The sequence below is a fragment of the Gymnoscopelus microlampas genome, assembly GCF_963454915.1.
Source record: "Gymnoscopelus microlampas genome assembly, chromosome: 21".
NCBI lineage: Eukaryota > Metazoa > Chordata > Actinopteri > Myctophiformes > Myctophidae > Gymnoscopelus > Gymnoscopelus microlampas.
In genome coordinates, this window is record NC_139958.1 from 6,526,074 (window position 1) to 6,544,334 (window position 18,261).

The 18,261-nt window shown below is 41.2% G+C and overlaps 1 protein-coding gene across 1 annotated transcript in view; it reads right to left on the reverse strand.

The window, feature by feature from the left end:
• The window catches only part of thbs4b (thrombospondin 4b), a 32,454-nt gene extending 14,636 nt beyond the window's left edge, over positions 1–17,818 (reverse strand). The window contains exons 1-11 of the mRNA XM_084047523.1: positions 17,000–17,818; positions 8,388–8,585; positions 6,014–6,267; positions 5,078–5,177; positions 2,958–3,040; positions 2,779–2,830; positions 1,911–2,062; positions 1,428–1,565; positions 793–870; positions 531–683; positions 30–134 (exon numbers count right to left, since the gene is read on the reverse strand). Of these exons, the coding sequence (XP_083903649.1) occupies positions 30–134; positions 531–683; positions 793–870; positions 1,428–1,565; positions 1,911–2,062; positions 2,779–2,830; positions 2,958–3,040; positions 5,078–5,177; positions 6,014–6,267; positions 8,388–8,585; positions 17,000–17,078 (1,392 nt within the window). The 5' untranslated portion in view covers positions 17,079–17,818. The remainder of the gene's footprint in view (positions 1–29; positions 135–530; positions 684–792; positions 871–1,427; positions 1,566–1,910; positions 2,063–2,778; positions 2,831–2,957; positions 3,041–5,077; positions 5,178–6,013; positions 6,268–8,387; positions 8,586–16,999) is intronic.
• Between the last annotated feature and the right edge of the window lie 443 nt (positions 17,819–18,261).

The following is an 18,261-nucleotide window of genomic DNA, read 5'->3' on the forward strand; positions in this document are numbered from 1 at the left end:
AGGATGTAAGACGTATACCGTGTCATTACCTTTTTACAGTAGGTGTCTTTGCATTTGAGTCTGTCATCGGGGTAGCCATCGATGTCCGTGTCCTTCCCACACAGGTAGCCGTTACCAGCCCAGCCGATCCCACACTGTCAACATACCAGAAACGTGTCAGGTGTGTGTGTGTGTGTGTCGGGGGGTGTGGGGGTGTGGGGGTGGGTGTGTTTCCAACGAGCTCAGGGATCAGACCATAGTTATACTCTATAGCTGCTACAAGGACAAGCTGAACCATAACAAGACAGGCTGTACAAAAACAATGGCTATCAGGCCTAGCAGAGACATCTCGTCCCCTACGAAATATATTCTCATATCATAATGTGTAATATAAGTGATGGTAGAATATAAAGGTTAGATATAAACAAACAATATAGTATAATGTATAATTATTCCCGTGTGTGTGTGTGTGTGTGTGTGTGTGTGTGTGTGTGTGTGTGTGTGTGTGTGTGTGTGTGTGTGTGTGTGTGTGTGTGTGTGTGTGTGTGTACCTGGCATGTGATGGACCCGTCTCTCTCCATGGTACACTGTGCGTTGGGGTCACAGGGGTTGGTCAGACTGTTTCCACAGCTGATCTGTGGCTTACAGCCTTTGGCCTGGTCTCCTGTGAAGCCTGTCTTACACGTACCACACTGATACGAGCCCTACAGGGACCAGAGGAAATGCATAACGTTATAGATATACGTATAAATGATATATAGTTATAGTTAGTATTGAGCAGTTGTGATCTGCCGGGTGATGTATTTGTCTCACCATTGAGTTGTGACATTGAGAGTTTGCCGTACAGCCTCCATTGTCGGGTCCTTTGCATTCATCCACGTCATCACACACCTAAATGGAGACAGAACGGCAGCACAACATACTTATCGTTAGCCTCATAGCATAATTGCCTAAACTCACTTTTTGGTCAAATTGACATGTTAGCCTAGCTCTAACACTGCTGCATCATTGTGTCTTATTGCCTATGTCCTAAGCCAATCAGAATGCTTGTTACATTCCAAACAGACTTTTTGACTTAGGCAGACATTATTTTGAATGTAACAAGCATTCTGATAGGCTGAGGACATAGGCAAGAAGGCAGGATGAAGGAGAGTAGAGTTAGGCAGATATAAATAATGGCAGATAAAAGAGTTTTTTACTTTCTGCCTAATAAGTAATTTAAGTGACTTAGGCAGTTGGGATTGATTTGATGAACGACAGAAACACTTGACAGCCTAAAAGTCGAAATGTGTCCAGATTTACAGGGCTCCACGGTCAACATATCACAATCACAATTCAACATGTTTAGAGAAGGTTATTGTTCATAAGTGTGTGGATGCTCTCAGCATAATCGTTGGTTATCTTCATAGTTATCATTCTTGGTGTGGACGAGAGACATATAGACTCACCTGTTTGTTGGTCTGAGCAAACAGAACTCCCACCCCCTCGATCTCTAAGCCGGTGTAGCCCAGTGGACAGGCCTGACAGCGGTACCCTGGGGCCATGTTGACACACGTCACGCCAGGGAAGCAGGGGTCAAACTGACACTGCAGAGACAGAGGACACAGGTTAGAAAAAGTTAAAAACATCTCTTTTTTTTTTTTTTTCTTCAGAATTTGCTGACGTGTAACCACTTTCACCCTGGCATCTCTATTTAGCTAAGTACTGTATAAATTAGGGCTTAAGTTGTAAATGAAGGGTTTATTGATATGTGCCACACACACACGCGCAAGCATGCACACACACACACACACACACACACACACACACACACACACACACACACACACACACACACACACACACACACACACACACACACACACACACACACACACACACACACACACACACACACACACAGTCGTGCAGATACACTAGCGCAGACATACCTCATCCACATCGTCGCAGCTGAAGCCGTCTCCTGTGTATCCATCAGGACAGGGTCCACACTCCACACCGTCCGCTGTCTCGATGCACATGTCTTCACGGAAACACACGCCCGCCGTACACTTTGGTTTCTCCACCTCTGTGCCACCAAGTCCTTCAGAGGAAACAGGGACAAACAATCCATTTGAACCTTGGACGACTCAATATATATGTATATATATGAACTATACAAAAATATGAATTGTCTTTTAATTTACTGTTGTGCAAACTCATTTCCCAATACAGAGGCAAATTCTATACCCCAAAAATATATGTTTTAACCACTTTTAACCTGGCATCTCTATTTTGGGCATGTCATATGTGGAAATGTGTCATTTTAAATCGTTTATTTATTTTTTCCTACAAATGTTCAAAAATAGTCTCATCTCAAGGTATACACCTACAGCATGAATATACAGGTGTACCTTGAGACTTTGACTTGCCTATTAGTGTGCCTTGGGCACAAACGTTTTCAAACCACAGCCCTGTACAACAGACTGTCATTGTTACTGTATTGGATGAAAGCTGCAATTAATGCATAAAACATTTTTGTGAATAATTTTTTTCCCCACCAAATTGGTCAACACAATATCACAACTACAGTGTTTATAGTTGGTCTACTTGCGCTTCCTTTGAGAAATAAAGTATATAACTTATTTACTGGTTATCAAGAGGTATTGTATGAACTACTGGATGAAGCTCAGAACTTAATTCATCCTCTGCCCAAACAGGCTTTCTGTAGGACCAGGATTCAAATCCCCCGCATAGGACATTGACGTTACATACATATTAACCACTGACTAACATTAATATGAATAGAGTTTATCTTACCACAGGCTTGGCACTCTGAAATGGTGTTCCTGAGAAAGGATGTCTCTTTAACCTGGAGGGAGGCGGGGGTGTAATATAAATATGTTTATGGTGTCAGACAGGGTGTCAGGGACTTCAAAGGGTTAAGAGTCAAGGTTTAAGGGCCCACACTGGGGCCATTATAGTAGCAGACATGTTACCTGTTGAATGAGGACATCTTTCAACTCATTTATCACTTTGGTTAGCTCCAGCATTTGGTTAGACAGCTGCTTCGTGTTGACTCCTGCAGAAGAGGTGATAGAATGAGCACGTCAACTTGTCAGGGTGCTGCTGGGCAGTGGTGGAAAAAGTACTCTAAGGTTTTACCTAAGTAAAAGTATCAATACCGCAATGTAGAAATACTCTGTTACAAGTAAAAGGCCTGTGTTAAAAATGTTGACTTGAGTAAAAGTACAAAAGTATTGGCATCAAAATATACTTAAAGTATACTTAAATATACTTAAAAGTAAAGGTACTAAAATGTTTGAAAATAGCAGATCTACAAGCTCACAACGCGTCGCGAGGCGACGCGTTGTGAGCTTGTAGATCGGCTATTTTCAAATAGCCTAGGTATAAAATAGGGCTGAAGTGGTTAATGTATGTTTTATAATGTAACAATTTACATCTGCAAAGTAACCAGCATCTAAAGTTTCCAAATAATTGTAGTGGAGTAAAAGTACAATATCTGCCTCTGAGATGTAGTGGAGTAGAAGTAAAAGTACTGAATATTGGAAATGCTCCATTAAAGTAAAAAAAAATACTTAGCTACTCTCCACTACTGGGGATCAGGAAGCAGAATAGAACACAAACACCAACATGCTTCAATACATTTTAATTTCTTTACTTCATCCGTTTGACCCTAACGACGAGCCTGGGGTTCAAAAACGCTGTAATTAAAATCTATTGGAGCGTGTTGGTGTGATCGTGCTGTTCCTTTCCTCTTTGGCTTTGGACCTGACCTGTATTGTTTGTTGTGGTGACGACATTTAGGCATGAGTAATGCTTATGACTCAGTGGTTCTCAACCTTTTCAGGCCGCGACCCCTCCAAAATAATCACGTTTGAACTGGGGACCCTGGACAAGCACTTGGCATTGTAGGAGTTTGAGGCATTACATTTTTGTTTGACTCGGTTCCACAGATAAATAGTTGCCTCTTTCCCATATTGTTTGACAATTTGGCCTGTGTTTGACCAGTGCAGTTTTTTTTTTCAGTATACATTTTGTTTTTGTAATTAAAAAGGTCTTAAAAGTCCAACAACTTATACAACTTATACTCTGTCGTATGTGTCCCTCGTCAAAATGAACTAATACATTGGTTCTCAGGGGTACTTGAGGGGGTTCCAGGGGGTCCCCAGCTAAATGGACAGGGACTAGTCTCGCGTCACCAGACAACTATTCCACAATCTCTGAATGCTATATAGAGTCTGGAACTCCACTTCCCGAAAGCTGCTTAACGGAAGCTACTCTGACCGGAAAAACATTCGACCAATCACGACGCGGTGCCCGCGGACCTGTAGTCCCAGTGGAAACAGAACCCAGGCGGAAGCATAGAGTCATAGGTAGATTCATGTTATTTGTGTGAGGATTGTTTATCATTATATTCATATATGTATCATATATGATACATATATGTATATTTGTATATATATTCATACGTATATCATATTTATATTATTTAACACTTTTTGTTTTGATTCCATTTGTACACTCTCAGAGTTAAATTAACATTGATTTTACAGTATGAATTGGGCTTATCTTTTCAAATGGGGGTCCGCGGTCTAATAAGTGTCTATTTGGGGGTCCTTGGCATGAAAAAGTTTGAGAACCACTGAACTAATATACAAGCTCACAATGCGTTGCATCACAACATAGATCTGATTCAGCTATCTTGTAAATATTTTTGATGAGTAAACACAGTCGTACAACAAATTATAAACCAGGCTTCAGTGTTGACTGAGACACATCTTTTGAAATCAGATTTTAATCGCATTTCAAACCTGATTTGCAAATGTTTTTGTTTTTTCTGTTCAGACTTGATCAAAACCAATCTGATTCCAATATAGATTATGTCAGCAATCTGATTTGGGCTGCCAGATCATAACCTTAGAGAAAGGAACATTGTATTGTATTTAACTGAAGCTGTTTACTGAGCCTGGTGCCATGTCGCAGTGTTAAAACTCTTGACTGTTGTTTTCTGTCTAGAGGTTTTGTTGGTAATATGTTGGCGATGCACATTAGGACATAATACAGATGGTCATTTAACAAAGAGAGTAAATCTTACCCAGAGTTTGCACAGAGTCTCTCTGTTGGTGACAGTCTTGTAAACTTGCGATGTTTTCAAAGGAGTCGCCAACCACCAGCTTGAGCTCCTCTAAACTTTCCTGTTTGAATCAAACATGCTCAGGTTGAGTAATGTGTGTGTGTGTGTGTGTACAAAACAGCAGCATGAAAGAGACGATAACCCAATATAATGATGTGTTACAAACTAGACAACTTTAATCGAAGTAGTCGATTTGATTGTTTTAAAAGAATTAATCGATAATTGAATAACATCATCAATTAATAATCTATCCCTATCTTGGGCCTGTTAATATAGGTGAGAAGTTTTAAAAAAATCGCAGATTCTCCAAAATAGTGAAAATTGCTGATCTACATTTTAGACTCACGCGTCACACGCGTCACGTTGTGAGCTTGCAGATCTGCTATTTTCACTATTATTGCGCGACATCATTGTGCGACAAAGTATTGAATAATGCTTAATTGGGTCATTGAATCGAAAGAATGTACTCGATAGTTGAAGCCCTAAAACCTGATCATTTAATTGGTCACTTGCAAAGCAGCCCTGAATCAAAAGGTTCCTGGTCTTTGAATATATATATTTTTTTCTTTAAAGCGAAGATGTTTAACTGAAATTGAACCACTGATGTAGAAACAGTTTAAAAAAAACTAAAAAAATATGATTTAAAAGACATTTGTAGAAGAAGCAACGATTTGAGTTACAAATGTTGGCTTTAAAAAACATCTATATTCAAAGATTTGCACAAATTGTCCACGATTTTTCTAATCGGTGTAGCAGATCTACAAGCTCATTAAGCTTGTAGATCTGCTATTTTTGAATAGCCAAAGAATGACACAGATGCTTTCCCGGTCTTGGAATGGATTAACCGTCCTGTATAGGGTTCTAGATGTATTCCTGAACATAACATTTGTCTAATACCTGCTCCTTCTTCTGCATGGCTTTGAGCTCCACCATGCCGTAGCCGGCCGGCAGACCCTGGAACACGGCGGGCAGGTCTCTGACCGTCTCCACCAGCCTGCAGTCCAGGTGGAGCTCCACGCCGCCGGGGCCCGGGTTCTGCTGGAGGCCCCTCAGGTGGAACAGCAGCTTGTGCCGCTGGCCGTCCGCCAGAGCCAGGTTGTTGAACGTCACCGAGCTCATCCTCCTGTCACTGCGCAGGTAACGCAACACGGCTAAATGGGAAAGATATGGGGGAGGGGGTGATTAAGAGACAAATGGGAAGACAAATGGTAGCTTTAGACCAGTGGTTCTCAAACTTTTGTCATGTCAAGGACCCCCAAATTGACACTTATTAGCCCGCGGACCCCTATTTCAAAAGATAAGCCAGGGACCCCCCATAACAGAAGATTTTTACGGCTCTCTAGCTGTGATTCTCAACCATTTTCATTTCAAGGACCCCCAGTTTGACATGCATTAGGCTACGGGCCCCCATTTAATGGCATTTCTACCTCTGGGACCCCAATTTATATTGTAAAATCAATGTTAATTTAACTCTGAGAGTGTACAAATGGAACCAAATGGACCCGTTAGGGTCCATTTGGTTCCATTTGTACACTCTCAGAGTTACAGACCCATAAGGGTCCATTTGGTGCCTAATCTATCATTTAGCTGGGGACCCCCTGGAACTCCCTCAAGGACCCCTGGACCCCACTTTGAGAACCAATGCTTTACACCAAGCTAGCAGACGCTCTTTATCCAGAGCGACTTACAATATGCAAAGTGAATAGTAAACACATGCATATAGAGACAGTGTAGCGCTTCAGGGAAACTAGGCTCACGTTCAACCCAGATTTGGCACAAACGAGGGGTTGAATTCGTTGAATTCTGGGGGTCCCGACCCACAGGTTGAGAACCACTGGTGTATATCATCTGTCTGTCATTTAATGTCTCATGAATTGAGTACAAAAGGACCCCAAAGGAACCAAGCCATAGACTTTCTTGGGTTTTTGAGTGGTGCCAACCACTCCTATATCTGACTTTGTCTGTGTGTCCGTCCGTATGTATGTATGTATGTCCAATAAACAAACATTGATGACAACATCAATACGGGGCTCATCAAAGACACCACTCTCTTCACACAGGGTGTGATTTTTTAATTCCTATTAGCCGACCTTGTATTGAACTGTACTTTCATGCAAACTTCTAATAAAGTATTTAATCAATCAAAAAAACAGGTAAACCAGGAACTAGCATCAGTCTAAACAGTATAATATCAAAACACTATAGGATGCCAGGTCAACAAATGACCCTGGCATCTGTCTAAATAACATGCTGTCTAAATGACATTTAAACCTTGGCATCAGACTGCATGGTCGTCAAGCTACCCTCCATTAGCCTACATTTATATACTATAAAATAAACAGTAAATTGGCATTTTTTATGTCCCCACGCCCGTAAATTCCAATGTGACAACAGCGCTGTTTGTGCGATTCTTTATTCCCTTTTAATTGGACATAATTTCCCCAATTTGTAAACGTGTGCTTTCTGCTGCCAACACAAAGCTCCTTTGAATTGAATTAACACGGAATGTAGCAAAGATGAGGGGGAGTGGTGAGAAAGGTGTGTGTGTGGGGGGGGTGGGGGGTGTAATGGAGGTGTCAGAGAGAGGGTGACAGTTTGGGGGGAAAGGTGACAAGATGAAGACGGGGTTGGGGGGGAGGGGAGGTGCATTTAAATGAGAAGAAGAATTGATTAAATGAATAATGCACACATGCAGGTGAGAGGGAGGAAATTATTGATCTGAGATGGTGTTACTGAGAAGGAAATAAATAACAGAGATCTATGCTGAGGAATACACACTGAGAACTACAGGAGTGGTTCTCACTATGTGTTGCATGAGCTTGTAGATCGGCTATTTTCAAATGGCCGAAATATATAGAGAGCTGAAGTAGTTAATGTATGTTTTCTGATAATAATCTAAATCTGTTAAGTAACTAGTACTAAAGCTGACAAATAATTGTAGTGTAGTAAAAGTACAATATTTGCCTCTGAGATGCCTCTGAGTATAGTGGAGTAGAAGTAAAGTATTGAAAATGAGAAACACTCTGAACCAGAACCACTGGTACAACAAATCCATTTGGTTCCATCTGTGCACTCTCAGAGTTGTGGGGGGCTCCTTGAAATTCAAACATCTTGATTCCCACTGGAACCACAGTTACATCCTCAAAATTCCTCCTCAGTTAGAAGCATAGCGGATAGATATTTAAGGCATGCAGCACGGTGTCTAAACCACATTATACACGCTTCTCTCTCTCTCTCTCTCTCTCTCTCTCTCTCCTCCTCCTCCATGTACCTCTGTTGAGCTTGCCCAGCACGGTGAACTCAAAGTACTTGCTGTTGTCCCGGGGGTTGTACAGGCCGAACACCGTGGTGCCCGTCTTGGGCTGCAGCTTGAAGGTGGCCAGGATGAACGCCTCGTTCACGCCCTGCTCGATCAGCCCCCCCTGGAGGAGGTCTGGCAGGCAGTCGGGCGAGGTGAGCAGATCATACACTGCAGGGAGACAGAGGGGGGAGGGGGGGGGGGGGATTATAATTTAGGCATTTAGAAGAGGCTCTTATCCAGAGTGATAACAAGCAAGCTAAACATACATCAAATAGCAGAGAGAGACAGTGTGGTGCCTCAGTAAACTATAGTATCTCACAGGAACATAAAACAAGCATAGCCTAGCATCAGTCTAAACCAGTGGTTTTCAACCTTTTTCATGCCATGGACCCCTAAATTGATATACATTTGAACATGTTTGAACATGTTTTGTTCCAGGGAGGGACCCCCAGAAGCAAAGATTTGAATTAAAAATGTGCTTGAAAATATATATATATTCAAAGATATGCACACATTTTCAAGATTTTTCAAAATAATAGCAGATCTATAAGCTCATAGCGCGGCACTCGGTGCCGCGCTATGAGCTTGTATATCTGCTATTTTTGAATAGCCAAAGCTAAGTGGTTAAAATGATTGTGACACTATGTTAACTCATTTTGCTGGGGACCCACTGGTACCCCCCCCCCCCCAAGGACCACTGGTGGTCCCCGGACCATTGGTTGAGAACCACTGGTCTAAACAAAACTGTCAAAAAAATATATATTTTAAACTTATCTTATAGCAAAGATTTGAGTTACAAATGTTTGCTTTAAAAATATATTATACATTCAAAGATTTGCACATATTTTCATGATTTTTCTAAAAATAGCAGATCTACAAGCTCATAGCGTGGCATTCGATATTGTTGCTTGTATATCTGCTATTTTTGAATAGCCCAAAGTATAAAATAATGGGTTATTGATATGTTTTTGATAGATCTAAAATGACACAGATGCATTCCCGTGTTGAATGGGTTAAGAGGAGACAAATGGGAAGACAAATGGTAGCTTTACACCAAGTTATAATTACAATTTACAATTATAATTTAGTCCTTTAGCAGGCTCTCTTATCCAGAGAGACAACAAGCAGGGATCAGTGTGGTGCCTCAGTAAACTATAGGATCACAGGAACATAAAACAAGAACCTAGCGTGCAGTCTAAACAAAACTATCAAAAAACAGTAATTATTATTTTTAAAGCACATAAGTAATGGATGATGAATGATGCTGTCGGGAGGAAAGTCCAAAAACTGAAGCTAAAAAAAAAAAGAAGCTAAAATGTCAGATCCACAAGCTCACAACGTGTCACATTGTGAGCTTGTAGATCTGCTATTTTTGCCACTTTAGTGTGACACATAAAAAGTTGAAATATGGAGATATGAGGTTTCTGCCTGACAGCAATGATAAGTAATGGAATGTTGCTGCTGCTGGGTGTAAAAACCTTGTACGTACAAAACGGTTACTTTTCAGGAAATGGAAAAATGTTTTACTTTGAACCTGCATGGCATTTCTATTTTGGGCATGTTATTATAGGTGAACACTTTCTAAATGTTTTAAAATGTTCATGGTGAGTGGCAATTTTCAATATTTTGCACGACACGCTGTCATCCGATGAAGTAAAAATAGGGCATTCATTTATATATACATAAAAAGATACGGAGGTATGAGGTGTCTGTCCGACAGCTCCGAAGTGTATTCACATCACAGAGTTTCTTTGACTATTCAAAAATAGCAGATCTACAAGCTCATAGCGCGGCACTCGGTGCCGCGCTATGAGCTTGTAGATCTTCTATTTTTAGAAAAATCGTGGAAAATGTGTGCAAATCTTTGAATATATATATACTGTATGTTTTAAAGCAAAAAATTTTTATTCCGATCTGTGCTTCTGGGGGGTCCCTGGAACAGTACATTTTGAGATGGGGGTCCGTGGCCAAATACATATTATTTTGGTGGTGCTTGGACATGGAAAAGTTGGAGCACCACGGCACTGAGATATGAGGTTTCTCTCCCGACAGCCCATGATGTGTATTCACATCACGGAGTTGAGAGTAAACACAGGCTGAGTAGACAGACAGATGATGATAATTGAGCGGGAGAGCTTGTTGCTCCAGTGAGATACAGTTATAATCAGTCAACACAAGCTTTACTCTCTGAGTCTGAGCCAAACTCTATCTATCTGTCTGTCTGTCTGTCTGTCTGTCTGTCTGTCTGTCTGTCTGTCTGTCTCAAAGACATAAGCTTGTCCTTGGCAAGACAGAACTGTGACTATTATATTGCAGTGTGGTGGACGGTAACCAAGTACATTTACTTACAAAGACAAATATTGCACTTTTGACTCCACTATACCTTTCTAGGAAGGGTAAGAATATTCCCATTATGAATTAACTGCTGAAGCCCTATTTCATATGCTGATCTAAAAGCTGTCCACGCGTCACGATGTGACACAATGTGAACTTGTAGAGCAGCTATTTTCACTGTTATTGATGTTTTCTGAAGATTACTGGAAAATCTTCGATTTTTGGTGGGAAAATGTCAATGCAGCAATGCTTTGATATTAAATAATTAAATATTACTTTGTAATTTGTACTTTTGAATACTTAACTTACTTTTTTTTTATATAACTTTTTGTATCCCACGTATTTGTAACCCTTTTTCACCCGGTGCCAATTATCTAAGCGATCCTGGGCGCTACACTCCCCCAGCCAGCCTAGGGAGCCCAGAGCTGAGCTCATGCCTCCTTCAATGCATGAGAGCCAACTAAGCTTCTTGTCACCTGACAGCGGGGAGTTTCCCCGGTAGGACGTAGCGCGTGGAAGGAACACGTTATTCCAACCAGTTCCCTTCCCCTCCATCAGGCGCCCCGGCTGTCATGGGGGAGGCGGTATAGCGACCATGTTTTTGTGAGGGTAATAACTACCCTAGGAGACACGGGGAGAACATGCAAACTCCACACAGAAAGGCCCTTTCACCAACCCCACCTAGGGTATGGGCGCTGATGACGCGGAGGAGAAGACACGCCCCCCAGTGCCCTTAACTAATACTTAATAACTTAATACTTAAGTATTTCTAAAAGTTCTCCAGTACTTTAACTTACGACCACGAGTATCTATACTTTGACTCAAGTACTAGGGGTTCAGTACTTTGTTCACCACTGTTGTATTGTGTCATTGTAGGCTTTTCAAAGCTTGACTTTGAGCAGAGTTTCTCTCAGTAAATGCATTGTTCACATTGTACTTGTATTATAGAAATGCCATTGTGATGGAATTTTGTCACTTACTGTATAATACAGGGATTAATGTACTGTATTGGCAGGGATTAAATGCAAGAGAGACCTTCTTGACTTGGTTAGAAATGTCTTTTAACCCTTTAAGACCGGGAACGCATCTGTGTGTCATTTTTTGATTTCTTCGGCTATTCAAAAATAGCAGATCTACAAGCTCATAGCGCGGCACCGAGTGCCGCGCTATGAGCTTGTAGATCTGCTATTTTTTTTTTTTTGTGGACAAAGTGTTCAAATCTTTGAATATATATATTTTTTAAAGCAAACATTTTTAACTCAAATCTTTGCTTCTGGGGGATTCTACAAATGTCTTCTAAATCCTAACAGTTTTTTTGAAAAAAAAACGATGTTGCTATAATATCACTGGTTCTCAAACTTTTTTTCATGTCAAGGAACCCAAAAAAATGCCATGTATTTGGTTGCGGACCCCCATCTCAAAATACATTGTTCCAGGGACCCCCAGATTCAAAGATTTGAGTTAAAAATGTATATATATATATTCAAATATTTGCACACATTTCCAGGCTTCTTTTCCAAAAAAATAGCAGATCTACAAGCTCGTAGCGCGGCACTCGGTGCCGCGCTATGAGCTTGTAGATCTGCTATTTTTGAATAGCAACAAAGAAATCTAAAAAAATTACACACAGATGCGTTCCCGGTCTAAATGGGTTAATAAAGTGAGTCAGGAACTGGGCTGAGCCACAGGAGGATGTGCAGTGAATTCTTTGCTCCGGCATCAGAACACAACGTGAATACACAAGTGTCCTCTCACAGCGGTCCGACGGGCTGCTGTCGTGAGCCACCAAATTGCTCCCAAATGCTCCCAGAAATTGCCTTTTCTCTCAGCCAAGACTGCAAAGCTTGATCCCCACATGAGCTCTTTTCTTTTCACTTTCTTTCTTTCTTTCTTTCGTTCTTTCTTTCTTTCTTTTTATACCTTCTGCCCCCAATGTCCCCCTCTTCATTTCAGCCAGCAGTGGTGTAAAGTAACGAAGTACATGTACTCAAGTACTGTACTTAAGTATACAATTTTGAGGTATTTTTTTTACTTTACTGGAGTATATCCCATTTTCAGTACTTTTACTTCTACTCCACTACATCTCATAGGCAAATATTCTACTTTTACTCCACTACAATTATTTGAAATCTTTAGTTACTGGTTACTTTGTCGATTTTTTTACAAAACCACTTCAGCCCTATATACATTTCAGCCATTTGAAAATAGCAGATCTACAAGCTCACAATGCGTCGCTATGCGACGCATTGTGAGCTTGTAGATCTGCTATTTTCAAAAGATGTTTATACATTTTATACATTAGAAAACTTTGTGAAATGGGATATTCTGCATAATGAGTACTTTCTACTTTTGGTAAGCTCAGTACCTTTGATACCAATACTATTGTGCTTTTACTCAAGTACATTTTGAATTGCGGACTTTTACTTGTAACAGAGTACCTTATACATTGCAGTATTGAAACTTTTACTTAAGCAAAACATTTGAGTATTTTTCCACCACTGATTCCAGTGGCATACTGCAGCACATTAGGAAGCCAGACAACGGGTGGTTTAAAAGGGCATGTTAAGTTAACCACAGACTGTACCACACACACAACCAGCCATTCTTTGGGCTGTATCTTCTCTGCTCGACCTCACCTTTCCTTAATAGCATGACTGTCCTGATTACTGAAAGGCTTTTCAAACAGCCTGGGAACGGAGCAAATCTACAAGCTCATGTTTCATTCCCTCTGTGTCTGTCTGTCTGTCTGTCTGTCTGTCTGTCTGCCTGCCTGCCTGCCTGCCTGTCTGTCTGTCTGTCTGTCTGTCTGTCTGTCTGTCTGTCTGTCTGGTGATGCCAGTCTAGCATTCAACACTACACTGTCTACCCATCTCACCGGATGAGACACATACAAACAACTATCTCTGGCTGACTCAACGAGCGTATTCAAGTACTTTACTTAAGTTTCGAGGTATTTGTACTATACTGGAGTATTTCCAATTGTCTATACTTTTACTTCTACTCCACTACATCTCAGAGGCAAATGTGCTTTTACTCCACTACAATTATTTGTAGATTTAGATTATTATTACTAAACATACATTATACACACATTATACATATATACTATATATATTTTGGCTATTTGAAAATAGCAGATCTACAAGCTTACAATGCGTCGCGATGCGACGCGTTGTGAGCTTGTAGATCGCCTTTTTTCAAAATATTTTTATACATTAAGAACTTGAAATGGGACATTCTGTATAATGAGTACTTATACTTTCGGTACTTTAAGTATATTTTGATCCCAGTACTTCCACCACTGCTCAACGAGACTTGGCCCATAAATTGTGGCTGCTTGAGTTTAAAGGTTGCCATCAGTGTTTTTTTAAAAGAAACTAAGCATACACACACACACACACACACACGCACACGCACACGCACACACGTCATCTGTCTTTTGGACAGAGGCCATTGTGAGGGTCAAGGTTTCTTACCCGTGGGACCCCTCAGAAAGCCCTCTCATTTCACCCCCCAGTTAACCTCAGACTACAAGGTACATAAAATTACTCCAACTGAATCCCATTAAGACATTTCTTCTTCCTTAAATAAAAGCTAAGCCTCCTCTTACTGTTAGTTAGTTAGTGGGGAATGTCCTTCGTTTTCCCCTTTTCACAAAGTTTGCAGTGGTATAGACAGAGTACTCAACCTCAGTGCTTCAGTCAAAGTATAGATACTCCTGGTCAAATATTACTCAATTACAAGTGAACATTGCTCAGTCAGATTTGTACTTGAGTTAAAGTATTGTAGTATTTGCTTTAAAAAATATGTTTTTCTTTTTTTCCCTGTATTTAAATTTAGACAGTTTCCCCAAACAAAACAAAAAACTAAGTGAAAATAGCAGATCTGCAAGCTCATAGTATGTCACATGACTCACATCACAACGCGCTGTGAGCTTGTAGATCTGCTTTTTTTTCCACTACATTTGAAATGGGGCTTAAGCAGTCAATTCATAATGTACTTTCCCCTTCCTAGAAATGTAGTGCAGGCCAAAAGTACAATATATGTCTTTGAAATGTAGTATCCAAAAATACAAACATATACAAATGAACTTAAGTACAGTAGTCAAGTAAATGTACTTAGTTACTGGCCACCACTGCAAGTATGTAGACTTCAGAGGTTCAGACATGACGCCTCTTGAGACTTCAGGAAATATTATTGTAGCTTAATTTTTATTACAGTGTCGCTTCCTTTTGATGGCAGTGAAGGAAATTCAGCACATATGCAGACAATGTGCCGTTTTCAAAGCACAATGTCTGTGTGTGCAAGAGAGAGCAATTCAACATGTGTGCCATGCATAGCATTCATACATCACGTAGCATGTTTAGAAGTGTGTATGTTTCCCTCAAGTTCATGCAGTGCTGGAGACATTGATTAGAGTGATTACTCCCATGTGTGTGCAGATAGTTTGGAGTGTGTTTTAAATCCATGCCAGACCATGCTTAACCCCCTGTGAGCTCATGACACCTGGCATGGGGAGATCTGGTTTTGGTTTGAGGAGCATGCTGCGATGTAGTTACTCAAATTGTCTCCCTTTCCCCATTGTTTTGCAATCTCTCTCTCTCCCCCTGTCTATCCCTCCCCCCTCTTCCTCCCCCCACTCTCTCTCTCTCTCTCTCTCTCTCTCTCTCTCTCTCTCTCTCTCTCTCTCTCTCTCTCTCTCTCTCTGTCTTTCTAACACACTTCTTTTTTGAAAGTTCTACTATTTTCAAATAGCAAAGTATAAAACAGTCTTAAAGGAGTAGTTCACCCAAATAATGACTTATTTTCTATCAATTACACAAACCCATGAAGCCTTGAATTCATGGAGATCCTTTAGTTTTTGTCGCATTCCGGAGACAATAATTTGATGACCGGCGGAGACTCAAAGAGACTCCTTTGAGTCTCCTACAGGATACATTAGCATCTTTCCGCCAGTCATCAAATTATTGTCTTAGGAATGTGACAAAACCTAAAAAAATCTCCATGAATTCAAGGCTTCATGGGTTTGTGTAATTGATAGAAAAGAAGTCATTATTTGGATGAAGTACTCCTTAAGTGGTTTGATATGACACACGCACACGCACGCACGCACGCACGCACGCACGCACGCACGCACGCACGCACGCACACACACACACACACACACACACACACACACACACACACACACACACACACACACACACACACACACACACACACACACACACACACACACACACACACACACACACACACACACACACACACACACACACACACACACACACGCTATCATCATCCGTCACCTGTATCCAACCATTACATAACATTCTCGTCAGTAGCCATGTCCTCTAAATTTCCTCCTGACCACTGCCACAGGATATCGTGTCTATCAAAACATTATTTCTGCTTTGAGTATCACATGGCACGCTGTGTCTCCTCTCTGTGTGGACTTTGGGTCGGGATGCGGTCTATTCCATTATACAGCGGTGGTCTGTTAGATCCATTATTCATGCAGCTCAGAGTGTGCTTTTTAGAATGCCCAAAGGCACAACAATGAAGTCTTTATTTGACAGATAATGGGAGTGGAGGATAAAATCACATTTTACGCGTCAGATAAAATGCTTTAATCAATCTTAACGCGGGCCAAAGTAAAAGAGGGCCTTTTAAACTGTCACTTTTCACATCCCATCCCAAGTCATTTCTGGCTTAAGTTTTTTTGCCACGCCAACATTGACGAGGCTTTGTCATTTAATGTGCTTTATCATTACTAATTACTTCCTTGCTTAATGCTGAACATGCTATGAACGTTCAATAACACATTAGGTTAACTCCAATAAACTCATTAACCCATTGAGACCTGAAGCCGATTCTACATGTCTCCTAAATCTCAACAGTTTTCTGAAAAACGTATGTTTCTATATCAGTGGTTCTCAATCTTTTTCATGTCAAGGACCCCCACAATTATATGTATTTGGCCGCGGACCCCATCAAAATATGTTGTTCCAGGGACCCCCAGAAGCAACGATTTGAGTTAAAAATGTTCGCTTTAAAAATATATATATTCAAAGATTTGCACACATTTTCACAACTTTTCAAAAATAGCAGATCTACAAGCTCGTAGCGCGGCACTCGGTGCCGCGCTATGAGCTTGTAGATCTGCTATTTTTGAATAGCCCAAAGTGTAAAATAATGCTTTTTAGTTCAAATCTAAAAATGGCACAGTTCCAGGTCTTGTCACTCACCTTCAGCTTGGCCGTCCACACGTCCCCACAGGTTCAAGACCAGCTGCGAGGCCACGATCAGCAACGTCCACAATCCCATTTTCAGATCTTCCAAACTGATCCCAGATCAGCAGGACTTTCTGATCTGCTGTGTGACTGGATTTCTAATCCCGGAGACCAGTTGTTATAGTTTTTTTTTTAATCCTATATGTTTGTATCTAATAAGTATTACGTATAGTGTGTGAGGTTTGTCTCTACTAGGCTTTCACTCTAGTGAGCCTAAATAGCAGCCAGCCAGCCTACTACTGACCGTCCTTTGTGTCTGCATTTGTATGCATGCCTACTGTATGTGTGTGTGTGAATGAGGAGAGGCTCTGAGGGAGGAGCACACACTCCTCAGATGCTTTTAAGCGTTCCTCAGGCGGCCCCATGCAGAGAGAAGGAGTGACCTGCTGAAAAAAACCTGGCAAGTGGGAGTCACTTTAAAAAGCCTCCCTCAGGCTTCTAAATAAATGCACTTCATGTGTGTGGCTTCTCCAGTGTAATCTCTAGAAAACATTCTTTTAGTCACTAGAAACACAATGTTTTATTATACACAGGACGCTTAAATGTTTTCGTGCTCAGGCTTTTAGATCCCTTCAGGACTCAGGAGACTTCAGAAACTTGTGGAGAGACGGCGTAATAAAGCCACCTCTCTGGCTGCATGGCGCTGCAGAGCCTCTGGTTTTATGAGCTTCCACACAACACCTTCTGACTGCAAACACACAGAGATTCTTTGACCCAGTGGTTCAGACGTAACACCTCTCTCTTTCTCACGTGCATCCATTTGCTTCCCCTTCATCCTCCTCCGGGCAACAGTGCAGGAAATGACTGGAACCCTGAGCCTTAACAAGCTGGTGTTTACCGGCGTGCGTGAGCCTCAGACGGCCCGAGGAGGAGGTCGTCAGCATGTCTGGCACCACGCTACCACACTGCTCGCCCCATTTGTCATAATAATGAAGAGCTCGGGTCTAAATAGTGTTTGTTTTTCCCTCCTCCCCGTGTTAACAACTTCCAACCTGGCGCCCCTGCATTTACATAAGGTAAATGGGCCAGAAATGTTCAATGCCATTTTTACAAGCGACACCGTCATAAGACAAAGTATATAAGTCTTAAGGCAGGGGTCTTTAACGTTTTCAGGCCAAGGACCCCCTAGCTGAGAGAGAGATGAAGCAGGGACCCCCTACTCTATATTGTATAAAATTGTGTTTCAGATAAACTTTCGCTGCTCTTTTGACCCTCTA